This window comes from Serinus canaria, chromosome 28, assembly GCF_022539315.1.
Source record: "Serinus canaria isolate serCan28SL12 chromosome 28, serCan2020, whole genome shotgun sequence".
In the NCBI taxonomy this organism is placed as follows: Eukaryota; Metazoa; Chordata; class Aves; order Passeriformes; family Fringillidae; genus Serinus; species Serinus canaria.
Genome location: NC_066341.1, coordinates 3,181,878 through 3,203,046, shown reverse-complemented (window position 1 = coordinate 3,203,046; position 21,169 = coordinate 3,181,878). Strand labels below are relative to the sequence as shown.

Sequence of the window (21,169 nt, the reverse complement as noted above, 5' to 3'; positions counted from 1 at the left end):
AATACAGGTCTGGCTTTGGTATTCATTCCCTGTGACATTTTTTGCATCCTAATCAAATTAGATCAATCCTCCCCACAAAGCTAAAGGTCTAGTAGATTTTCATGTTATTCTGATATAAGGCAGATGATATTAATGCAACATGGATAAGATGTTGTATTAAAGTCTCTTTAAAGATGCTACCTCCTAATTTTAGTGCTAGAGATAAAAGCCTTCCAGGATTTACATAATGGATACATGGAACTTGGGCTTTTCCTATTAGTGAGAAGGAGATAAGCAGAGAAAGCAGAGAAATTTGTTTGATTTTTTCCAGTGAGGTTCAAAAGAAGAATAAGCATATTTTACCCCTTCTGCAACCTTTGTAGAGGTGATGTAGAAAACAAATAGAGAAATATTGGAAGAGGGGAGAATTATTTGTGTATCAGAGTAGGAACTCAGTGGAGACATTGTAGGTGGGCTGCACATATGGCAGGGGAGGTGAAACAGGATCAGCTACAACTGGTGTTAGGATTGTGCCATCAGGAAGGGATTGGCCTGGGAAATACTCCTGGGGAAGGCTGGGACAAGTGTTGGCCAGGGAAGTACTCTAAGGGAGGTTGAAGACCCTGTGTTTGCATGAGACATTTGATTTTACTGAAATTGCCATTTTGGGCAGGTTGTGCACAGGTTTGAGGAGAGGAGGAGTAGCTTTAGCCTGTTGGAGTTTACTCAGTGTTGCTGGAAGTTGGGGAATGAGGAGTGAAACTTGTCCTTTTGTCTGCCCTTTGAGGGAAACATTTTAGGTCTGTCCTGTACCATCTTCCTTCCCAAACCTGCAGCAATTCCTTTTGTCCTGCTGCTGTTGTCCAGGGAATCTTTGCTTTTATATTTTTCTGTCAGAAATTAGGATGGGTTATCAATCTACCCATTCTTTTATCTGAGCACGGCCAAACCCTGGGCTCTCTGTGTTTGAGTAGCCATTCAGTGTGGCACATCCATATGCTAAAAATACATACATACATATATATATGTATGTTTAATATATATTTTCAGTGTGTGGCAAGGCTGTGTTTGCAAAGACAGCAGCTTTATCAGCCATGCCAGCTTCATATAATGTATTTGTAAGACTTAGTATATTATTAAGGGCTTGTCTTGGAGATAAAAGAGATGTTTTTACACTAATCTATATTATTTATACTCAATTATTGTACTCATTATAGAGATATATAATAAAAATACATTAGGAAAATCTGATTTTTGGGCAAAGTAATAAGTGTCTGATGGAGCGAAGTCCCAAATGCTTAACCCTGGAGAATTTCCCAAAAGATAAGATTGATTCATGGATTCCTGAGTGGAACATAAGGCTGATTATTTCAAAATCTGAATATTGGGCTATTCCCTTTCCAATGCCCTGTCTGGAAGCTGCTCCAGGACCAGTCAGACGGGTTGGACCAGCTTGGGAAGGGGTTTCATTTCTCCAGACGTTCCGGATAAATGCCTCTGTCAGGCTGGATCTGTGGCAAAAGGGAAGTGGTGTTAGATGTTATAGTTATTGAATAACCATGAGCCTGCTTCCTTGGTGTGCTAGATTTTTTTAGATAATTTTGTTTTATGGCTTTCTAAAAGTGATTTATGAGCTTTATGCACACGCTACCAGTGAGATTCTTTTGATTTGTGCTAAGTGGCAAAGGGCACACCCTGCCTTAAAAACAAGACAAGGAAATTTTAACAAAAGACTTTAAAAAATTCCTTCTCTTACGAAAAGTGCCAAAAGAACTTTAACCCATTACTTGAGAACTCAAAGGAAAAATAAAGCAGCTTCAGAGCTCATAACAGCTCAGTGGCTGGCAGTGCAGACAGGAAGCAGTAAAAATAAAACCTAATGTACCCAGCTCAGGAGATTGGAGGTGGAATAGGGGGATTCACTGGATAAAGGGAAGTTTACAGCAGCTGCAAATAAAAGCCCTGGCTTTGTGGTGCTCACTTGGAGTTTACTTCTCTGGCATGCTGGGATTTAAGGGGCAGATGTAAAGTGAGGTTCTGAGGTACCTTGCTGAGACATCCCTGCACCAGCTTAACCATTTCATGGCCAAATGAGCCACTGAATTTGAATCTGAACAATTCACATCTACCAGTTAGAAATAGATGTGAACCACCCTTTTTAAAGTTTTTCTTGGATGAAGGCCCCTTTAGAAAAGCTTATGGTCTTGGGAGCAGCAAAGTCTCTTCCCTCGTCAGTTTTTCTGTTTGACATCAGAAGGTGGAATTCTCTAAGAGCAAAGTTGGGCTTGTGTGTGTAGCTGCTGCTGAAGCAGGAGTGCATGAAGGGTGTGTAGGATTGTCTGAACCAAAGTTGGTAGGGTGAGAAAGAACCTACTGTGAGTTGCAGCAGGATGTGTGGATCCCAACATGTTATTGAGAAAGGCTTTGAAGTGTGGCACTGTGGACTCAGCCTGGCTTTTCATTTAAAGTTAGAGGATGGGTAGGTCTGGGTCAATTGAGAGAGATTTTCCTTGGGTTTCTCCCCCCCTTCTTCCCCTTGATGGTTGTTTGGGGGGAAGAACCTTTTAGGGAGGACCGGATGGATTAAGCTTTGGAGTGGCCTGAGCTGTAATCATTAGCTGGGCAGTGAGGGCAGTAAAGGAAAGAATGTTTATTTGCAGCTTTTTGCTTTGAGAGTTTTGTGGTGGTTCTTTTAGGAGTGCTGTAATCTCAGCTATTCACTGAGGGGGGAGTGGGGGGCTCCTTATGGCCTGGGGGATACAAAGGAGATTTTAATGATCAGGCCACTCTGCTGGGGCTCATTCCCAGGGCAGTTGTGATCTCTGAGGTGGAGGATATCACATTAAAAAACTGCCTTAGTTCTACAAAAATTCAACAGACACACGATAAATATTTTGGTGCTTGTGAAAAAAGCACCAAAAAATGGGATACCCAAGGTGAGAGGGAAAGGGATCTGCTGCCTCTCTCCTGCTTGGAAAGCAAATGGCAAATGACAAAGCAGAGCTGGTAATGGGATGGCAAAACATCTCCTGACCAAAGCCTGCGATTGCTGATAGAGCCAAGATTATTTACTCTGTTGTAAACCAGGGAAAGCATTTTAGAAGCCATTATTAGGCCACATTTGGATTTCTATTCATCCTTCATTTCAGTTTATTAGGCTTTGAGGGACCCTGTGCAGCTGCTGTTTGAACTGCAGCAAGCGCACACGCAGAGCTCGCTAATGATTCAGTTAATGAGAACAGGCATGGAAAACAGGCAAATGACAGGGCAGTGTATTTTGCAAGGATTTTTCTTTTTCCTCCCATGTATCTGTTTTAGTAAACTCCTTTCAGGAGCATGTGGATTCCTCAGGACTTTCCCAAAAGAGGGTCTGAATACCTGGTGTGTGCAGCACATTAATCTGAGACTCTCCTCTGTGTCTATTGATGCCTGCCCCTGTTTGAGGGTGAGGATCCAAGACCTCAACTCCTAGATGAGCTCAGGGTACTGATTTTGACATAAACCAGGTGTAGCTACCACCCTTTGCATTGTTAGAGGTGTAGTTTGTCCAAGGAATGGCTTCTGCAGCAAACAGCAGGAACCGGGGTGGTCTGAAGCTGTTTCAACCTATTTTCAGCAAATCTAATGGCTGGGGCTGGGAGCCTGCAGTGCCTGTTCCCATCCAACAATGCCACTGCACCAGGAAATTGAGCTGCTGGAAGGGAATTCTGGAAAAGACTGCTGTGCAGCTGCTCGGTGCTGCACAGGGAATGAGGCACGTGGGATGCATTGATGGAAATGTGCAGGGCACTGCCGGCCTTGCTGGGCTTCCCAGCAGAGCCTCTCCTGCACATTGAATTTCCAGCTTGGAAATGCAACTGCAAGAAACACCAGGCAGTGTCCTGTCCGTATTTGTAATGCACAAGAAGAGTATTTGCAATTTTGGGGGTGGGGGGGAAAAAAGAGGGGGATTTCTTCCATTCTGTGCTGCAAACGCAGCAGGTGGAACAGAGGCAGTGAGGCGCAGATGATCCCCCCACCACTCATACAAACTCTGGATTGCTTGGGTGAAAGTGCCCTTGGAAAGTTCAAAAGCCTGGGATATCATCCCATTCAGCCCCTGAAATATGCATATTGAAAAGGATTTTACAAACCAAGCCATCCTTTTCCCACTGCCTTTAATCTTTTCTCGGTGCCTGCAGAGATCCTGGGAGTTCAGAAGTTGTTCCTTCTCTCAGAAAGGATTATGCTTTTCTTAATATTGATACTTAGAGTTGCTTCCCAAAGGAGATAGGATCTTAATTTTGGTGAAAACAGTAGTGCATAAAGCTTGTGAATCTGCTTTTCTGGGGAGGCTTGAACAGCTTTAAGCAGACAATTTTCAGTCAAAATCTGTGTCCATGCATTGCTTTTGCAGTGAGAAGCCTCTTGCCTGACTTCCTGATGAGCAATGTTAACCTCAAGCACAAATAGTTTAATTTCCAGCTCTCTGATCTCATGGTGAAAAACTCCATGAATGCAACACTTGGTGGTTTATTTGGGATTTTCAGGAGTGACTGTTCGCATCCCCAGGCTTAGTGTGCTTGCCAAGCTTCTTCCAGTTTCCCAGAGCCTTTCTTGTTTTTAGGAGGAGCCCAAAAAGGTTTGTTTCACATACGACCTGTTCCTAAATCTGGAGGGGAACCCACCTGTGAACCACCTTCGTTGTGAGAAACTGACTTTCAACAACCCCACCAAGGAATTCAGGCGCAAACTCATCAGGGCTGGAGGGGTAAGTGCCCAGTTTGGGATCCTAGAAGGAGTGGGCTTGTTTTGCTCTGAGGTTTCTTTAAGGCCAGCAGGCTTCAAGCAGTTTTCTACATTCATTTAAGAGGTGACCCAGCCAGTTTTGACTCGTGGTTATGGGGCTGCAGCACTTGCAGCAGAACAAATCCTTTGTTGGTGTGTGATTGGTGACACTTCTTTTGTCAATTTAAATGTGAGCATTAATATCAAAGCAGAAAACCCTTCTGGAAAGTGGAATCTCTGTGGATGTTGCCTGGTGCCAGGAGCTGGGTCAGTGCAGAAAAGCTCAAGGAAAGAGAGAGGCTTTCAAACCATTCCTTATTAGTATTTTTTAAACTTAATAGTTAGTGCTTCCTGGTCAGTAAATGACCTCTAAATCTGGCATCAGCTACTTGTGGCTTAGATAATAAAAAAATTAATGAAAAATTGGGCAATACAGAGTGAAAACAGGTGTGTGGGGGGGAACTACATGTTCTCTAGAGGGCCCAGTAGAGTTTGGATTGCTACAGTAACTGAACGCTTCATCTGGGAAGGTGATGAGTAGTGATGGACTAAAAGATGATCTTCAAATAACTGTAGGATCTGGGCAAATCAGTCCAAGCCACAAAGTGCAGAAAGTTTTTAATGAGGCAGAGGATGTTAAGGCCAGGTTGGACAGGGATTGGAACACCTGGGATAGTGGGAGTTGTCCCTGCCTATGGCAAGGGTGGAATAAGATGAGCTTTAAGGTCCTTTCCAATCCAGATCACTCCATGATTCCTGATCCACTGTGTGCCAGTGCTTTCCTGTATTGGGCAGAGAGAGGAAGGTGCTCATTTCAGCCCTGGGATGGCTGGAACATCATCTGCTCTCTAGGATTTTCACAGTATGGTATTTTAGTCCTTGTGTACTGAGGTGTTTCAGCTGTTAATCACTTTTGATGCCCTTTCTCTGGTGGCAATTTTCCACAGAATTTTCCTGACAATGTAGGGCAGGTAAGAAAGGAGTTGTTCCATGGAGCTCAGTGCTTGGTGTTAAGATTTTGTGAAGGGAGAGACCCAAACCCTGTTTTTTTCCTTTTTCCCCTGAAACGGTGAATTCAGCTTTTCCTAAACCAAGGAAATCTTGCTTATTCCTTCCAGATTTATCTCCCTAGCCTTTTTCAGGGGAAGAGCATTTGCAGCAGAACACACAGTTCTTGTCCAGAGCTTTATTGCCTGCCTGTGCTCAGAATATTGGCATTCCCTTTGGGAAAGACACTCGATATTGCATTGCTGCCTTTCAGTTTTGTGGGTTTAATATTCTGTATTTGAGGAGTTGCCTTGAAACAGAGCATTCCATAGACAATATCTTTTTATGGCCTTTGAGCAGGAGAGGAAAAAAACATTGAAAAGATGAATAATAGTGTGTTAATTGAGCAAGTGGCTTAACATAATCATGTGTTAATAGTTACTAGTCCATGAGACTTTGTGCAGACATAATTTCCCTCCTCTTTATTCCCAGGTAATGGTGATGCCAGAAGGAGCAGAGACTGTTTCAAGGCCAAGTCCTGATTATCCAATGCTGCCCACGATACCTCTCTCTGCCTTCTCTGATCCCAAGAAGACCAAACCCTCCCATGGGTCAAAGGTCAGTGCAGCACATGTTTGGGTCAGCCTGAGGTGAGGGAGTCTTTCAGGCCAGGCTGCTGAGAGCTTGTTCAGCAGCTGTTCCTGGCTGCTGCTAATTCTGAACCTCCTTGTACTCTGCAGTTCAGTAGTTAATGGTCTGGAACTTCCCAGCCTCTAGGAGGCTTTTTTATGATCTGATAGACTTCTCTCCAGGGAAGTTTTGAAAAGAAAATTAAATGTGCCAGACTGGGAATTTTTGGTGAATCGTATCATCCTTAAAGGCAGATGAAATCCTCTCTGATGGTTCTGGTTGTTTCCCTGATGCTGAGGATGGATTCTGGGGTTCTCTCACTGTCTGCCATGCCCAGCTGCACTCCAAGGCCCTGCACCCCTAGGCAGGAAGGCTGAGTGGAAAGTCAGCCCTTCCTCTGTCCTCAGGGCAGTGCTGGAGAGAACATCAAACACATGCTTCACTTGGTCCAGTGGGTGCTTTCCACACTGGATGTTTGTGTCCAGCAGTAGCCAGGTCCTGAGACTTCCAAAAACCCTAAGTTTTTTTCTTTTTCCCCTTATGTACTGAAGCTATTTTTGTATAATCCTGCATGGGAGAAACAATCCCCAAGCAATGTGTTTTGGAGCAGATTACATGCACTGTGTCAGCCTGAACAGTCACAGGTATTAACAACAATTCATTTCCCAGTGTAATTCAATTCTGATACCCATGTTCTTCAGGGCTCTAAACACTCTGGCGCTTCAGTTATGCCTTCTGAGGTTATGAAACAAAGTGAAGATGACTTACCTGTTAGTGGCGGATTTAATTTTGGTCAGGAATTAAGCACTGGAAAATACAGCAGAGAAATAAAGGGTTCTGAGATGAGCTCTGGTGAAAATTGCCAGTTGCTAAAGAGACAACATTCTCCTGCTTCCCTTCCTCCAGGGTGCCCTGAGAGCTGCATCTGTGTTTGCATTCAGGTTAAACCTGAATTAAACATCTGTAGATGTTTCTAGACCTTTGACGGAGCCTGGAAAAGAGCAGAACATGTTTCATCTTTTCCTAAATGTTGAAGTGCTCGCTGCCAGTTTGTGTGCAGCAGCTTGAGGGAAATGTGGATGTTTACCTGGGCATGTGGGGGTGGATTTCTGCACAGAACAAACATTGCCATGTGATTTATGAGGATGTGTTTTATCATTCTGTGCAGAGCTGCAGTTTCATACCCAGCTTGCATGTTTCTGTTGCTGAATTTTAGGATGCAAACAAGGAAAGTAGCAAAGCATCCAAGCCACATAAAGTAACCAAGGAGCACAGGGAGAGGCCCAGGAAAGACTCTGAGAGCAAAAACTCCTCCAAAGACCTTGAGAGAGAACAGAACAAGCCTTTGAAAGACTCCTCCAGAAAACCAACTGAGAACAAACTGCCTAAGGAGGAGAAGGCACCTCCAAAAGCTGCTTTCAAGGAACCAAAACTGGCCGTGAAGGAGACCAAACTGGAGAACACCTCTCCAAAGGGGGGGCCACAGCCGGAGTTAAAGTCTTCCAGCAAGAGGCCCTCCAACGTGGAGTCACCAAAGCCTAGTGCCAAAAAACAAAAAAAGAGTAGCTCCAAAGGCGTAAAGAATATCCTGGGGACATCTCCCAGAACCTCGTCTTCCTCATATCCAGAGAAGAAACAAACCAAGGAGAAGATGAATGCCAAAGTGGAAAAGGTAAAATCCGAGAGTGAGGCCAAGGAGATCAAAAAGCCTGTGGAAATGGAGGAGTCAAACTCAGAGGATGAAACTTCTTTCAAGTCAGAGGTGAGTAGGGATTTATTCTTTACCAGAGTGTGGAAGGATGATGTTAAATCCCTGCCTGGAAAAGATGTTAAAAATAATCTCTCAGAGAAGATAGAGCAGCAGATTGGTAAATGCTTAGGCTGGGTTGCATCTCAAATAAAATTCTTCTTTGAAACTCCAGTCAATATTAAATGTTCCTACTGTGTGGTTTAGCTCCTGTTTCAGATACAAACTTTTTGAGATTTATCGGCAGGCAGTTACCTCAAGTCAGAGTTTAAGGTTATGGTCCCTCATTTATCCCTTGCAGAGACATCTACAGAGCTACAAGAGATACAGAGACACTTTCTGCCTGCTCATGATGGCAGTGTTTTAAAATGTGATCTTATTTCAGAAAAGAAGGAAATCATCTCAGTTTTGGTAATTAAAAAAACCCGGTATTAAAATGTAAATAAAGGCCCTCTTCCTGCCGTGGCCTGTAAGAAATGTGCCATTGGCTGAAGCTCAAAATACAACCACATGCCACTAAATCTAAATAAGTTGTGTTGTGAAACATAAAACAAATTATGTTCTTGTTCTACTATTTTTAAAAGCTGTCTAAATATTTTTTTCCTTTTTACAACTGAGAACATTCCTCATCCTCTGTTTCCTAAAAAGTGTTTTCCAAAAGAAGGCAAAAAAGTGCAAGAAGGAACAGACAAATCCAAATTCTTGCTAATTTTCACTTGTATATTTGTTATAAAGGAGCCACATATCTTGTAATAGGGTTCACAGGATAATGTCATGAGAATTCTGGAACTGGTTCCTGCTGGCCACTTTAAGAAAGGTTTATTTTATTAAGATTAATTTTCTAGGGACAGTTTGTATTATGATTTAATCAGCGCTGTGATACAACAAATATTGATGTGTTTGTTGAGAAGGGTTTTTCCTGCAGGACTCCCAGCAGAAGAGTTTATTGGGCAAGTGTTAATTCCACTCTGTAGAGAAGTCACATCCCTGGGAGTGTTCAAGGCCAGGCTGGATGGAGCTGGGAGCACCCTGGGATAGTGGAAGGTGTCCCTGCCCATGGCAGGGGGTGGCACAAGATGAGCTTTAAGGTCCCTTCCCACCCAAACCATTCTGGGATTTTATGACTTGACTTCCCAGATGGATAAATTTCCACATTAGGCATTAAGAAGAGGCAGCTCCTCTCTCCTTTTAGCCTTTTACCAAAGTGCAGCAGTGCTCAGCAAGCCCCACATTTCAGTTCCAGACCTACAGCCCTCCCTGCAAACCTGTGACTGTACAGATCCTCGAGTGTCCTTCGTTGTCCCCGAGGTGTCCCCATCCCCTCTGGTCCCAGCAGTGTGAGCTGATGGTGCTGCCAGGCTGGCCCTGGAACCCCAGCCTGTGACAGTGGGGCTTAGCAACTGCTGCAGCCTGTCCTGCCCAGTGTCCTCGCTGGCCCAGCTCCTCTTGGGTGCTGGGGACACTCTGTGTGACAGACAGGGAGTGATGGCAGGCGAGGTTCCTGTGGAACCTGAGCCCCAGGCACAGCTGCAGAGTGCCCTGGCAGCAGCCCCTGGGCTCTGGCTCCTCTGCACCCTGGGGAATGTCCCTGCTCCCAGTTCCTGCCCGGGGTTTGTGCTGGCACTGCGGTGTGGGGCCGGTGGGAGCCACATCACTGGAGTGAGGGAGCAGCTGGGGGTGGAGCAGGTCCCGGAAACTCTTCAATCAGCTCTACTGCTGCAGCCAGGGGATTGTGCAACAGCTCCACGGTGGCTCCCAGCTGACATCTTTGCAGACTGCTGTGGAGAGAGCAGCTCCCATTTGTGCTCCTGGCCTGGGAGCTCAGAGGGGGACACTGCAGAGTTTCTCCTGCTGTTTCAGCTCCTGCTGGAAATTACTTGGCCTTTATTCTTTTGGGTTTTTTAAACTTTTTTTTTCCTTCCCTCATCAAGTCCAGTTCCCTGAACTGGCCTCATGCTTGGCTGCCTCAGTGCTGACAAAAGGGGGAGGCAGTGTTGCTTTTTGCTTTGGTCACATCCCAGTGACAGTCACTGAGCATACAGAGCGTGTCCATCTGCATCCTCCTCAAAGAGCTGATGGCCTTAATGGCAAAAGGAGAGGTGGGTTATCTCCAGCAGCTGCTGCTTAGCTCCTGTTAAATTTATTTTAAGGGATTTTAAAGGAATTTTAAGGGAAGACCTGCAGATTACCAGGAATGAGGGATGTAGGATTGGAGCTGTGGGTCAGATGCAAGAGCTGTGCTCAATTAGCTTGAAAATATTCATAAAATCCCCCCATGGTTTGGGTTGGAAGAGACCTTAACTATCATTCAGTTCCATCCCCTGCCCTGGGCAGGGACCCCTCCCACTGTCCCAGGCTGCTCCCAGCCCTGTCCAGCCTGGCCTTGGGCACTGCCAGGGAACCAGGGGCAGCCCCAGCTCCTCTGGACAACCTGTTCTCTCTGCTCTCCACTTCCATGTTGGAATTTCCCTGAACAGCCAGGGCTGCTGCAGTGTGCCAATAGACCTGATATTGGAACTGTTAAATTAGTCTCCTTTGCTCCTGAACCCTTCCCAAGGGTTGTAATACCATTTTTGACACATTTTCCCCCTTCTTACAGTGAAATAATGAAAATCTTGGCAATACTTGGTTGATAGTGTGGCCAGCAGGACCAGAACAGGGATTGTGCCTCTTTGTGCTTGTCTCAAGGTTTTTATAGTATTAACCCTTCCTGTGTCAAATTATGTATCAGTGGCTGTGTGTGATTCTTCAGCATCAGGATTTGGCAGTAGTTGTAGTAGGTGGATTCCTACGAACGAAACAGTGAAACCGAAATGCTGATTTCCAGGGAATTACTTTTAAAAAGGCAAGATATTACGGTACTTTGAGAATCTTTAAACTAGAACCCGTCTGAGTACCAAAAACCCCATTTTAGGCGTTTTAGGAGCTACTTGGGGGGCAGAGGGAGTTGCTGTGGCCTCTTCTGCCCTCTGGCGGTTCCCAAGGCTATTGCAGGTGATTGCTGCCAGTATCGAATTTATGATTCAGATTTCCCAATCTTAGCCAGATTTCCTTCCTGGATGCTGCTGTTAGCAGTAGTTCATTTACTCCTCACTCACTCTTACTGCACAGGATACTCCTGCTGTTTCTGCCAGGTGCTGACACACGAGTTGGGGTCACAAGGGTTGAGTTGGTCTCTTTTATGTTTTCACAGTTACATGGAGCCAGTACAGTGGATCACTCAATCTGGTGTAGAGACAACTGGGTTTAGGATAGAATAATAATTTAGAATTAATTTTGGACTCATGTGATCTAGTTGGGATAAACATCTCCCTGTCTGTGAGGAAAGGGGTAGAGAACTGGGGTTGATAATTGGAGAAGTGTTGGGGTGACCTCATTGTGGCCTTCCAGAGCCTGAAAGAGCCTGCAGGAAAGATAAACTGATTATAAGGGATGGAGGGACAGGACCCAGGGAATGGCTCCCACTGTCAGAGGGCAGGGCTGGATGGGAACTTGGGCAGGAATTGTTCCCTGGGAGGGTGGGCAAGCCCTGGCACAGGGTGCCCAGAGCAGCTGGGGCTGCCCCTGGATCCCTGGCAGTGCCCAAGGCCAGGCTGGGCAGGGCTGGAGCAGCCTGGGATGGTGGTTTGGATTAAATCTTTAAGGTCCTTTCCAACCCAAAGCACTCCTTGACTCTGGGATTCCATGGTCAGTGATCAGTCTGAGGTTCAATGGAACCTTGGTGGGTACAATAAATACACTTCTTAAGAGGTTTGGGTAGTTGTGGGTTCTGTGCTGCTCATCTGTCACACTTCACAGTAAGGGTTTTCATTTAAATGTTTATCATCATTTGAGGGGTTTGAACCGTGGTGTGAAGGGGTTTGATGTTGCTCCCAGGAGTGCTGAGCTATGTCCTGCCAGACTTTGTTAAACGTTGTTTATACTCACCTCACATTTTGTTTTTCTGTAACCCCAAGAACTGTATTCAGTGGTGGGTGATGCTGTAGAGTGCTCAGATGCTCCTGCCTCACTGTGCTTTGTACTCTGGTTTTCTGGATTAGAAAGATTAAGATTCTTTTTCTTTTGTTTCCCTTTTATGGGGGGTTAAGTCTGTCCAGTCCAGCCCTTCCAACTCCAGCTCCAGCTCTGACTCCAGTTCTGACTCTGATTTCGAGCCATCTCAGAACCACAGTCAAGGTGTGTTGCAAGAACAGTTTGTTAAAACCTTCCTTGTGTAACCTTAAAATGCTCAAGAGAATTAAATGTGCTTTTCCAGCACTATAATAATAGTTTCTTGCATGCAGCCATGTGTTGGAGTTGTGATGCTTCAGCAAGAAAAGGCAATAATGTTATAACATCATGAACAAGTATTTTTCTTCTCTTGGCAGCTAATTTATGAGTAGGGAATCCCTCTGGATTTGGTTCTTTCCCTTTTGGCTTTGGTTCCTGCCTCAGTTTATAAATGTGTTGCTGCTGCCTGATCTGTAGAATCACCAGAACAGTTCTCCTCCAATCTCATCTATGTTTTATTAAAAATTATAAATGTGCCATTCATCACTTTGCCAGTGTGTAACAGCTCCTTTCTCAGATCCCTCCACTGATAACCCAGGGAGGGAAACTGGCAACAGTAAATGTTCCAAGTGCAGCAAATGCTGTGCTGCTCCTGTCTCCAGTGACATTTAAATCAGCCCCACAGGCATGAAAAATGTCCTTTTGTTCTCGTTTGGGAAGGGAGGGGGAGGCTTTGGGAGGGGAGGGAGCTGTGAAGTTTGTCAGCTCTGCTTTAGCTCAGAGCGGGCACAGGGTGTCCTTTGGCAGTCCCATCTCACAGGGGTCAGGACGAGGCTGGGTTTGGCTGGGTGGAGCTGTGCTGGCTGTGCCCTGGTGCTGAACTCCCCCTCTGTGTGCCCAGGCCCCCTGCGCTCCATGGTGGAGGATCTGCAGTCGGAGGAGTCGGATGATGATGACAGCTCCTCAGGAGAGGAGGCAGCAGTCAAAACAAACCCTGTCAGCCGGGATTCCAGGTGGTAACAAATCCACAGCAGGGCTGCTTGGGTGGCTCTTTGCCCTCTGCATTTGGCATTTTAGGGTGCTCTCCATTTGGAGGGAGGAATCAAAGGGCCAGGGCTCTGTGTGGTAGGGGAGGAAGGGCAGATGTGTGGGGTCACTCAGCACAGGGTGGGGACAGAGAGGTGGTGACAGCAGGGTTGGCTGAAGAGCACAAAGAGGGGAAGGCACTGGGAGGTGCTGAGCTGAGCTGGCAGGTGTCAGTGACTGAGCCCCTTCAAACAGTCACCTAACTGTGACCCTCAGATCTCTGCAGAGCTGCTGGAGTGTGACACCTTTGATCTGCAGAGCTTAGGGGTCTGTGGGGCCAGGCAGAGTGTGCTGCTCTGGCTGCCTGGGCCTGACGTGGCTCAGGAGTCACTCTCTGCCCTCCCTGTGTTGGCTGCTCCACTCTCTGGACTCAGTGACAGCTGTTCCCTGCCCCACACCCTGGAACGAGTTGAACTTCACCTTCTTCCCTCAGGAAATGCTGCTACTGCCCAAACCTGGAGTCCCAGTGAATATTTGAACCCAAGTGCTTGGCCCAGAGAGCAGCTGCACATTGGAAATGCTGGTGGTGGTTACCAAAACAAACAAATATCCATTTTTGCAGTTGTCATCAAGGAAACAAGAATTGAGGGACTTTGAAGGGTGTTTTTGTAAACCTTTAGGGGATAACCAGTTAAGTTCACCATAAGCAGGATACCTGCCATATCTATAGAGCCTAAGGAGAATGAGAATAAATAGGAAATCTTAGAGGTTACACCAGCAGCAACACAAAATGCATTTTTTGCCTGTGGTGGTGTCAGTGAGCCTCTCATGCAGGTACTTTGTAAATTGGGAGGAATTCCTGAACAGCTGCTGTTTGTGAAATGCAGTGCTGCTTAGTTGTTCCAGGGGACCTGTGTGTGCCAGAGTTGAACTGCTGCCTGTAATGTGTCACCTAAAGCTCCCTGCTCTGGGAGTGCAAGGTGACATCAGCTGGGAAAAAAGGGATTCTTGGGCTCTCCAGTGACCCATTCTCCCAGCCAGTGCAGTAGTCTGTGATAAAGCAGAGAATTTCACTTAGCTCTGCGTGGCTCAGCTGGCAGCTGGTGATGATGATTTTGCTGCTGCTGCTGCTCATTCTCTGCTGGTGGTTTTTCAGACTGAGCCTCAGTGACAGTGACAGTGACAACAGCGCCGACTCGTGCCCGCCCAGCCGGGAGCCGCCTCCTGGGCAGAAGCTGCCCCCAGCAAACAACAAGGTGTGAAATCCCTGCTCCCACCTCCCCTGCTCCCTGCCTTGGAAATTCTTCCTTGCACCACATTTTCCCTCTTCCTGTCCTCAGCTGACAGGTGATTCCTCCCTTTCCAGTGCTCTGCTGTGACACCCCCATATTTCCTGAGCTAATTTTGGTCCTGTTGTTGGTTTCTTTTCCCCTCAGGCATCTGGAAGGAAAAGCCCAGAGTCTTGTAACAAGCCAGAGAAGATCCTGAAGAAGGGAACGTATGACAAGGTGTGTCCTGTGGAGAGGGATCTTCCATGAGGGCCTGGAGTGCCAGGACCCAGGGAATGGCTCCCACTGCCAGAGGGCAGGGCTGGATGGGATTTTGGGCAGGAATTGTTCCCTGGCAGGGTGGGCAGGCCCTGGCACAGGGTGCCCAGAGCAGCTGGGGCTGCCCCTGGATCCCTGGCAGTGCCCAAGGCCAGGCTGGATGGGGTTGGGAGCAGCCTGGGACAGTGGGAGGTGTCCCTGCCATGGCAGGGGTGGCACTGGGTGGGCTTTGAGGTCCCTCCCAGCCCAAACCATTCTGGGATTCTCTGATTAGGGAGCTGAGCTTCACAGGATGGTTGGGCCTCACTGTGCACAAAACCACCTGAATCAGCCCAGCCTGTTCATTGTTCTGTCTCAGCAGGGTAAAAGCTTGAGTTTAACAAAAACCAGATATTGAAAGGACAGGTTTTGGAGAGTGACACTGCAGAAATTGTGTGCATTAAATAGCTGGAGCCCCAGGTGGTGTTCATAGGCAAAATGCTGAAATTGGTGTATTTGTTTGCCCTTTGTCTGAACCAACGGCCTGGTCACTGCTGCAGTGCTGGGGCACTTCATTAAAAGGCAGTTTCATCTGGCTTTGATCTTCTAAATTAAAGATTATTTGATGCTCTGCTTTGCAGGTTTCGTTGGAACTTTTGTTTGTTCAATGAAATTTCCTCCTTCCTTGCCTCCAGGGAGGGCAGAGCAGTGTCCATTCTGTGATTCACTGATTGTGTGAATCAGTTTTGCTGATACAGACCTGTTGCTGGCTGCCTAAAAAAACCTAAAATTAAGAAAAAAACCAAACCACTCTTACCTGAGAACAATCAACATGTTGAGTCTGTCAGCAATCCTTCATTTCCTGTTGTGGTTAGGCAAAACGACCTGGGAATACAGTGCACTCCAAGGATTTTTCCTTACCTGGATGCAGATCATTGCTCAGTAGATTGCTGGGTTTTGATCACTGAGGCACGTGATGTTTTCAGGTAATTTGGAGTTAATTAGGAGAACCCATTGATGAGGAGCTCCCACTGAGGGTCACCAAGGTGAACTTCACCTCACTGAGGGCCTCAAAGGTTCTGCCCAGTTCTTGGAGCTGGTTACAGGTGAGGGTGTCATTAAATAAAAAATAAAAGACCTTCAGAGCACTTGAATTTAAGGGAGGACCTCGGTGCCCCTGTACTTGAGAAGGAGGAGGAGGCAGTAAAAAAGTAGGGAAAACTTGGGAATGTCTGAAAGGGCCTCAAGTTCTTCTGATCCTCACTGGGGAGGTGCCTTTGGCAGCCTTGAGGCACTCCACGTGTCCCTGTTTGTGTTGCAGGCCTACACGGATGAGCTGGTGGAGCTCCACAGGCGGCTCATGGCACTACGGGAGCGCAACGTGCTCCAGCAGGTACACACCCTGTCCCTGCTGTCCCTGCTGTCCCTGCTGTCCCTGCTGTCCCTGCTGTCCCTGGGATCTGAGTGTCCAGGGGCTCAGCCAGGCCCTTCCACAGAGGTTCTGCTTTGCTTTGAAAGCAAAAATACAGAGTAAAAAATAAAATCAGCTGTGCATGCAATGTTTTTGTTGAAAGTGATACAGGAGTGTGGTGTGAGCATCTTCTCTCTGCCATCATGGTAGCAATCCCAAAGTTGGGGTCTCCTGGTCTGACTGACAGCTTGGTCTGACTGACAGCTTCCTCTTGGGGGGAGGTGGAGGCAGAGGGGCTGAGCTCTGCTCTGGGACAGGGACAGGAGGCCAGGAAGGGCTGGAGCTGGGCCAGGGCTTGGCATGGAGCTCAGGGCAAGCTTCTTCCCCCCGAGGGTGCTGGGCACTGCCCAGGCTCCCCAGGGAATGGCCCCAAGGCTGCCAGAGCTGCAGGAGCTCTCAGGGCTGCTCAGGGTGGGGGTGTTGGGGTGGCTGTGCAGAGACAGGGGCTGGGCTGATCATCCCTGAGGGTGCCCTTCAGCTCAGGATATTGAGTTGTTTTATGATTAAAATGAAACCTGCTCACATCACTGTCCAGGTTGATCTAGTCAGGCAGGAGGAGCTGGTTTGCTTTCTTGGGAAGAGGATTCCCTTTCTGCTGTGAGCCCCTCCAAGGGGTGGGAAAGCCTGGATGGGCTCTGTACCCTCTGTGCTGTACTTATATCCATTCCTCTGTCTCCAGATCGTGAATCTCATTGAGGAAACCGGGCATTTCAACGTCACCAACACAACCTTTGACTTTGACCTCTTCTCCCTGGATGAGACGACCGTCCGTAAGCTGCAGAGCTACCTGGAGGCCGTGGCCACATGACGCTAGGCCTGGGAAGCTGGCTCTGCTCTTCAACCAGAGATCCCCTCCATTGGTACCAGGAAACCACCCCACGGAACTAGGCCTTCTTATCCTCCTGCCTCACCCGAAGAAGCACTGCCTTAGAGAACAGCCATGCTCTAGGAATGCTCAGCCAGCTGCACTTTTCTTGTAGGCTTCAAACCGGCGCCCGCCTTGCTGAGCCTGTCCCCCCCGGCTTTGTGGGCCAGGCCCCGAGCAGAGCGGGCGTGCTGCACTTAGGCTGCACAGCGCGACCTTTTCGGTTTCCCTCTGAGCAACTGTGTTTCAAGAGCACATTTTCCAGGCATCTCTGAGCTCTGAAGAAGCGTGGATGCTGTTCCCTTCCCCTGAAGCTCGGGACCAGCCTGTGGAGAGCTCCAGAACCGGAGCCCTCCTGCTCTGCCCCACGCCGTGTGGGTGACATCGGCTTTGACGGAGCTGGCCGGGACACTGCGGACACAGGAGGCTCCCCGGGCTCCTGCTGGTCTGCTGCAGAGGAGAGGGGCTGCATTCCAGCTCCGTTCCAGCTGGGATCACCCACTGGTTTGGTGACCTGGCTCCCGGTGGGGACAGGACCCTCAGCTCCCTGCAGTGACGCTCTGTGCTCGGTGAGGAGGCCTCTGGAACCTGCTGTCTCCTGCTGGGGTTTGGAGATGTCTTGTTTGTTGATCTGAGCTCCTAAACAAAGTCCCACTCCTTTCAGTCTGCTTTAACTGTAATAGGACTCCAAAACTGTAAGCTGTATATTTTATATATATATATTATATATATGTATGTACTGTATGTATAAGAAGGGCCTAGTTGGGTCTTATGATCTTAAGGGTGTGTTTTTCTGTTGTTTTTTTATGGCTCTGGCAGGGGAAGGCGCTTAATAAGATTTGACTCTTTTGTTCAATGCCTCTTGTGGACGATTTGTAGTGTAAGGAAGCTGGACAGCAACCTCCAGGCATCCCATGCTCCAGAAGGGGCTCACCCGTCGTCTTTCCATTTGTCAGTGTTTGATAACTTTGCCAAAACATGTGATTGGTTTTGTTCTGTGTTCTCAAAGAGGAATCTCCTTACAGTGGCCCCTATAGTAGTGGCTGTACTTTGGGAAAACCAAAACAAGGGAGAACTTAAATCTTTGGACACGCCTGGGAGATGTTGACATAAAACACAAAGTGGGGTTGGGTTTGTTCCCTTCTCCCTCTCCCGCCCCGCCGCCTGTGCAGGAAAAGGCAGGAAACAGAAACACTAATGCAGCCCCTTCCCTAGATTTCTAGTTAAACTAGTATTGACCTCCAAGTGTTGTCCAGGTGGGCATGGGCAAATCCCAGCACCTCCCTCCAAGCTGTGTTACACTCCTGGTCCCTAAATTCAGTATTTGCCCAGGAACTGTTTGTTTTTCCAAGGGCTGTGGGAAGCTTTTGCCAAATGTCCGTGGGGCACAGGCGGCGTGGGAGCAGCGGTGCTGGGGAGCTCCTCTGCTCAGGGAGGGTTGCACTGCTCCAGGTTTGCTGTCCCTTGTTTTGGGTTCCCCCTTTCTTTATCATGGAAATGTTGCAACTAATCAACTGAAGTGGCAATATGATGATAAGCTTGTTTGAGTTGGGTCATGTTGACCCGATTCCCATTAATTTTGTCCTTGTACCACCTTTCATGTGTCGTGTGTGTGTGTATATATATATGTGTGTGTGTGTGTACATATATATATATATATATATATATATATATATGGAAGTTCAAGCTCATGCCGGGTGCAAACCCTGTCACGCCAGTGATCTCAGCTCTTTTCTTTCTTGCTGGACGATGCCAGGGCTGGATAGAAAGGCCAGAGAAGGTGGAGGGCAGGGAGCAGAGGGGGAGGTGGCAGCAGGACACCCATGCTGGAGGTCACAGCCCGTGGGTGGGTACTGTGAGCTCCTTGTGTCTCTGTGGGGCTGTGCCAGGGGGAGGCAGCTCTGTGCCCACACTGGGCACCCTGGGGTGGGGCTGGTGCCACTGTCCCATCCCCAGAGCAGCAGGGGTGGCCGGGCTGAGGCCCAGCTCCCTTGAGATCTTTGCTGCCCACTCCTCCCACAGCTCCAGTCCCAGCACTTCCAGACTGTCACAGCTCCAGAGCTGCCCCTCAAGGGACTGGAGGTGCCACCCCTGTCCTGCCCCTGCCCCTGGCAGCACCCCGTGGTCACAGCTCCCAGCCAGTCCCAGCACACCTGTGGGAGGCTGCTCCTGAGCCTGCCGTGGCATCGTCCTGTCCTGGAAGTGACTTTGTTGGTAAGTCTGCTGAGCATTGATAGGGATTTTGTTTGGTTTTTATAAGAAGTATTTTACACATGGATTTTTTTAGACTGTTTATAATCCCCCTGAAAACCCGAGGTAGGATTGTTCCCCAGCAATAGTTCCTCTCCATTGTGTGCACATGCTGATTTGTTACTAAAAGGTTTTTGCAAGTACTTAGTTGTTCTACAGAGTTGATGTTTTTTGGGGTATGTGGTAGCGTCGGGGAGCACAGGAGGGGTGACTCTGCAAACAAAGAATGGTCACATTTGGGCCTCATCTTGTGTCCCCTTGCAGTTCCCTGTGTAGATTCCCTCTAGGCTGGCTGAACGCTGTTCTGAACATGCCGTGTACAGGTTTTTGTGGATAAAGTGTTTGTTCTTGTGTCACTCTTGAGAGCATGGATGGATTATTGTACTCTAGGAAGGAGGGGGCAGTGCTGCTGTGGGCATTGCTTCAGGTCCTCGAGGATGTGTAGTAGCTTGCGTTGTTAAAAAAAGGAAGAAAAAAAAAAAAAGAATCCCAAATTGACTTGTAGCCATAATGGTTTTTCCAAGGAAAATGGACAGGACTCTGTTCCTTTTCCGTGTCCTTCGTGGTGCTGCTGCTGGCACAGACAGGTGCTGGCAGCCCGAGGGCTTCCCGAGTTGCTGAGTTGGAATCGTGTTGGAGGCGGGGTCAGCATTCGGCTCCTCCATCCTCCAGGAGGGTCAGGAGCCTTTCCCTGGCTCCTGCTCTGCCGTGTGTTGAGCCTCGAGGCTTTGATTACTGACATTAATTACTGTTGCAAAAGTTCAATAAGGAGAGGAGAGGAGAGGAGAGGAAGGCTGGCTGGCAGCAAAGCCCGGCTTTGGGCACGGAGGGAGCGAGGCTGGCTGAGGTCAGGCTGGATCCATGGAAGTGCAATGACTCTGCCACCTGTGGGATCCTGGGGTGCGGTGGGAGCATCAGAACGAGCCAAGCAATTGATGCAACAATCCAGAAGCAGTTTTTTTGTCAGATCTTGGACCGTGTTTGATGGTGAGAGAGGCTGAAACGTCCCTAACGGAGGGGCCTCTCCACGAGCAGAGCCCGGAGCGGCTCCAGTTCCAGTTTTCCATTGGGGATGTGCTGGAGCCGGCTCTGCTCACAGGAGGCTCCTCCCTGCTGGCCCAGGGCTCTGGTGATGCTGTGACTCCCCTGGTGCCCCTGGGACAGGTGAATCAGTGCTCAAAGGACCCAGATGGGTGTTGCTTTCCTGGGGCGCAGAATAGCCATCAAAAACTGACAAGATGAGTTTGCACTCCTAAAGAAAAATGTAAGTACTTCAACTTCTAGAGAATTTTTAATTGTATTTCTGCCTAGAGCCGAGGTATTAAATACCTCAGCACCTGAGGATTTTAAAAGTTGTGTTGGGAGAAAAGTTCTTCACTCAGCTGAAAGAAATGCAGCTGAGCCAAGACTAACTGCAAGATTAAAAAGAAAAAACACAAAAAAACTCATGTTTGTAATACGTTACAGGATTGTTTGTCCTGAATTTTAAACTTTTTGTTAAATTTGTGGAACTATGGAGGAATTTTCTAGAAAAAGTGAAATAAAGTAAGATGGAAAAGTAAAACTTGGAAGTGTTTTTCAGTTGTTGTGTTGTTTCTAGAGGAATGTTGCTGTGGCTTTTCCAAAACCTCCCCTCATGGCACAGGTAACACCACTGGGCCTGGGACAGGAGAAGGCAAGGGAAAGGGAATTGTTTTTAGCAAGGGGTGGTTCCAATGTCCCTTAATCCATCAGAGCTTTGTTCAGGTGAGGGGTCCCTGCCCTTGGAGCAGGGCTTTGCCTGGGACAGCTCCATGGGATTGGAGGGGTCCCCCTGCTCCCTTGTCACAAGGACAGAGCCCTGGCACGGGCACAGCCCAGCACAGGTGAAGGGTGGGACCATCCAGCCCCTTCCCCTGAGGGAGCAGCTCCAGCCCTGGGCATGGCCCAGG

General features: G+C 47.9%; 1 protein-coding gene across 1 annotated transcript in view; it reads left to right on the top strand.

The window, feature by feature from the left end:
- The window catches only part of MLLT1 (MLLT1 super elongation complex subunit), a 31,812-nt gene extending 11,010 nt beyond the window's left edge, over window positions 1–20,802 (top strand). Inside the window, exons 4-12 of the mRNA XM_009096863.4 lie at window positions 4,586–4,729; window positions 6,226–6,351; window positions 7,580–8,125; window positions 12,199–12,286; window positions 13,002–13,113; window positions 14,283–14,382; window positions 14,563–14,634; window positions 15,974–16,045; window positions 16,803–20,802. Coding sequence (XP_009095111.1) covers window positions 4,586–4,729; window positions 6,226–6,351; window positions 7,580–8,125; window positions 12,199–12,286; window positions 13,002–13,113; window positions 14,283–14,382; window positions 14,563–14,634; window positions 15,974–16,045; window positions 16,803–16,931 — 1,389 coding nt within the window. The 3' untranslated portion in view covers window positions 16,932–20,802. The remainder of the gene's footprint in view (window positions 1–4,585; window positions 4,730–6,225; window positions 6,352–7,579; window positions 8,126–12,198; window positions 12,287–13,001; window positions 13,114–14,282; window positions 14,383–14,562; window positions 14,635–15,973; window positions 16,046–16,802) is intronic.
- Window positions 20,803–21,169: the final 367 nt, after the last annotated feature.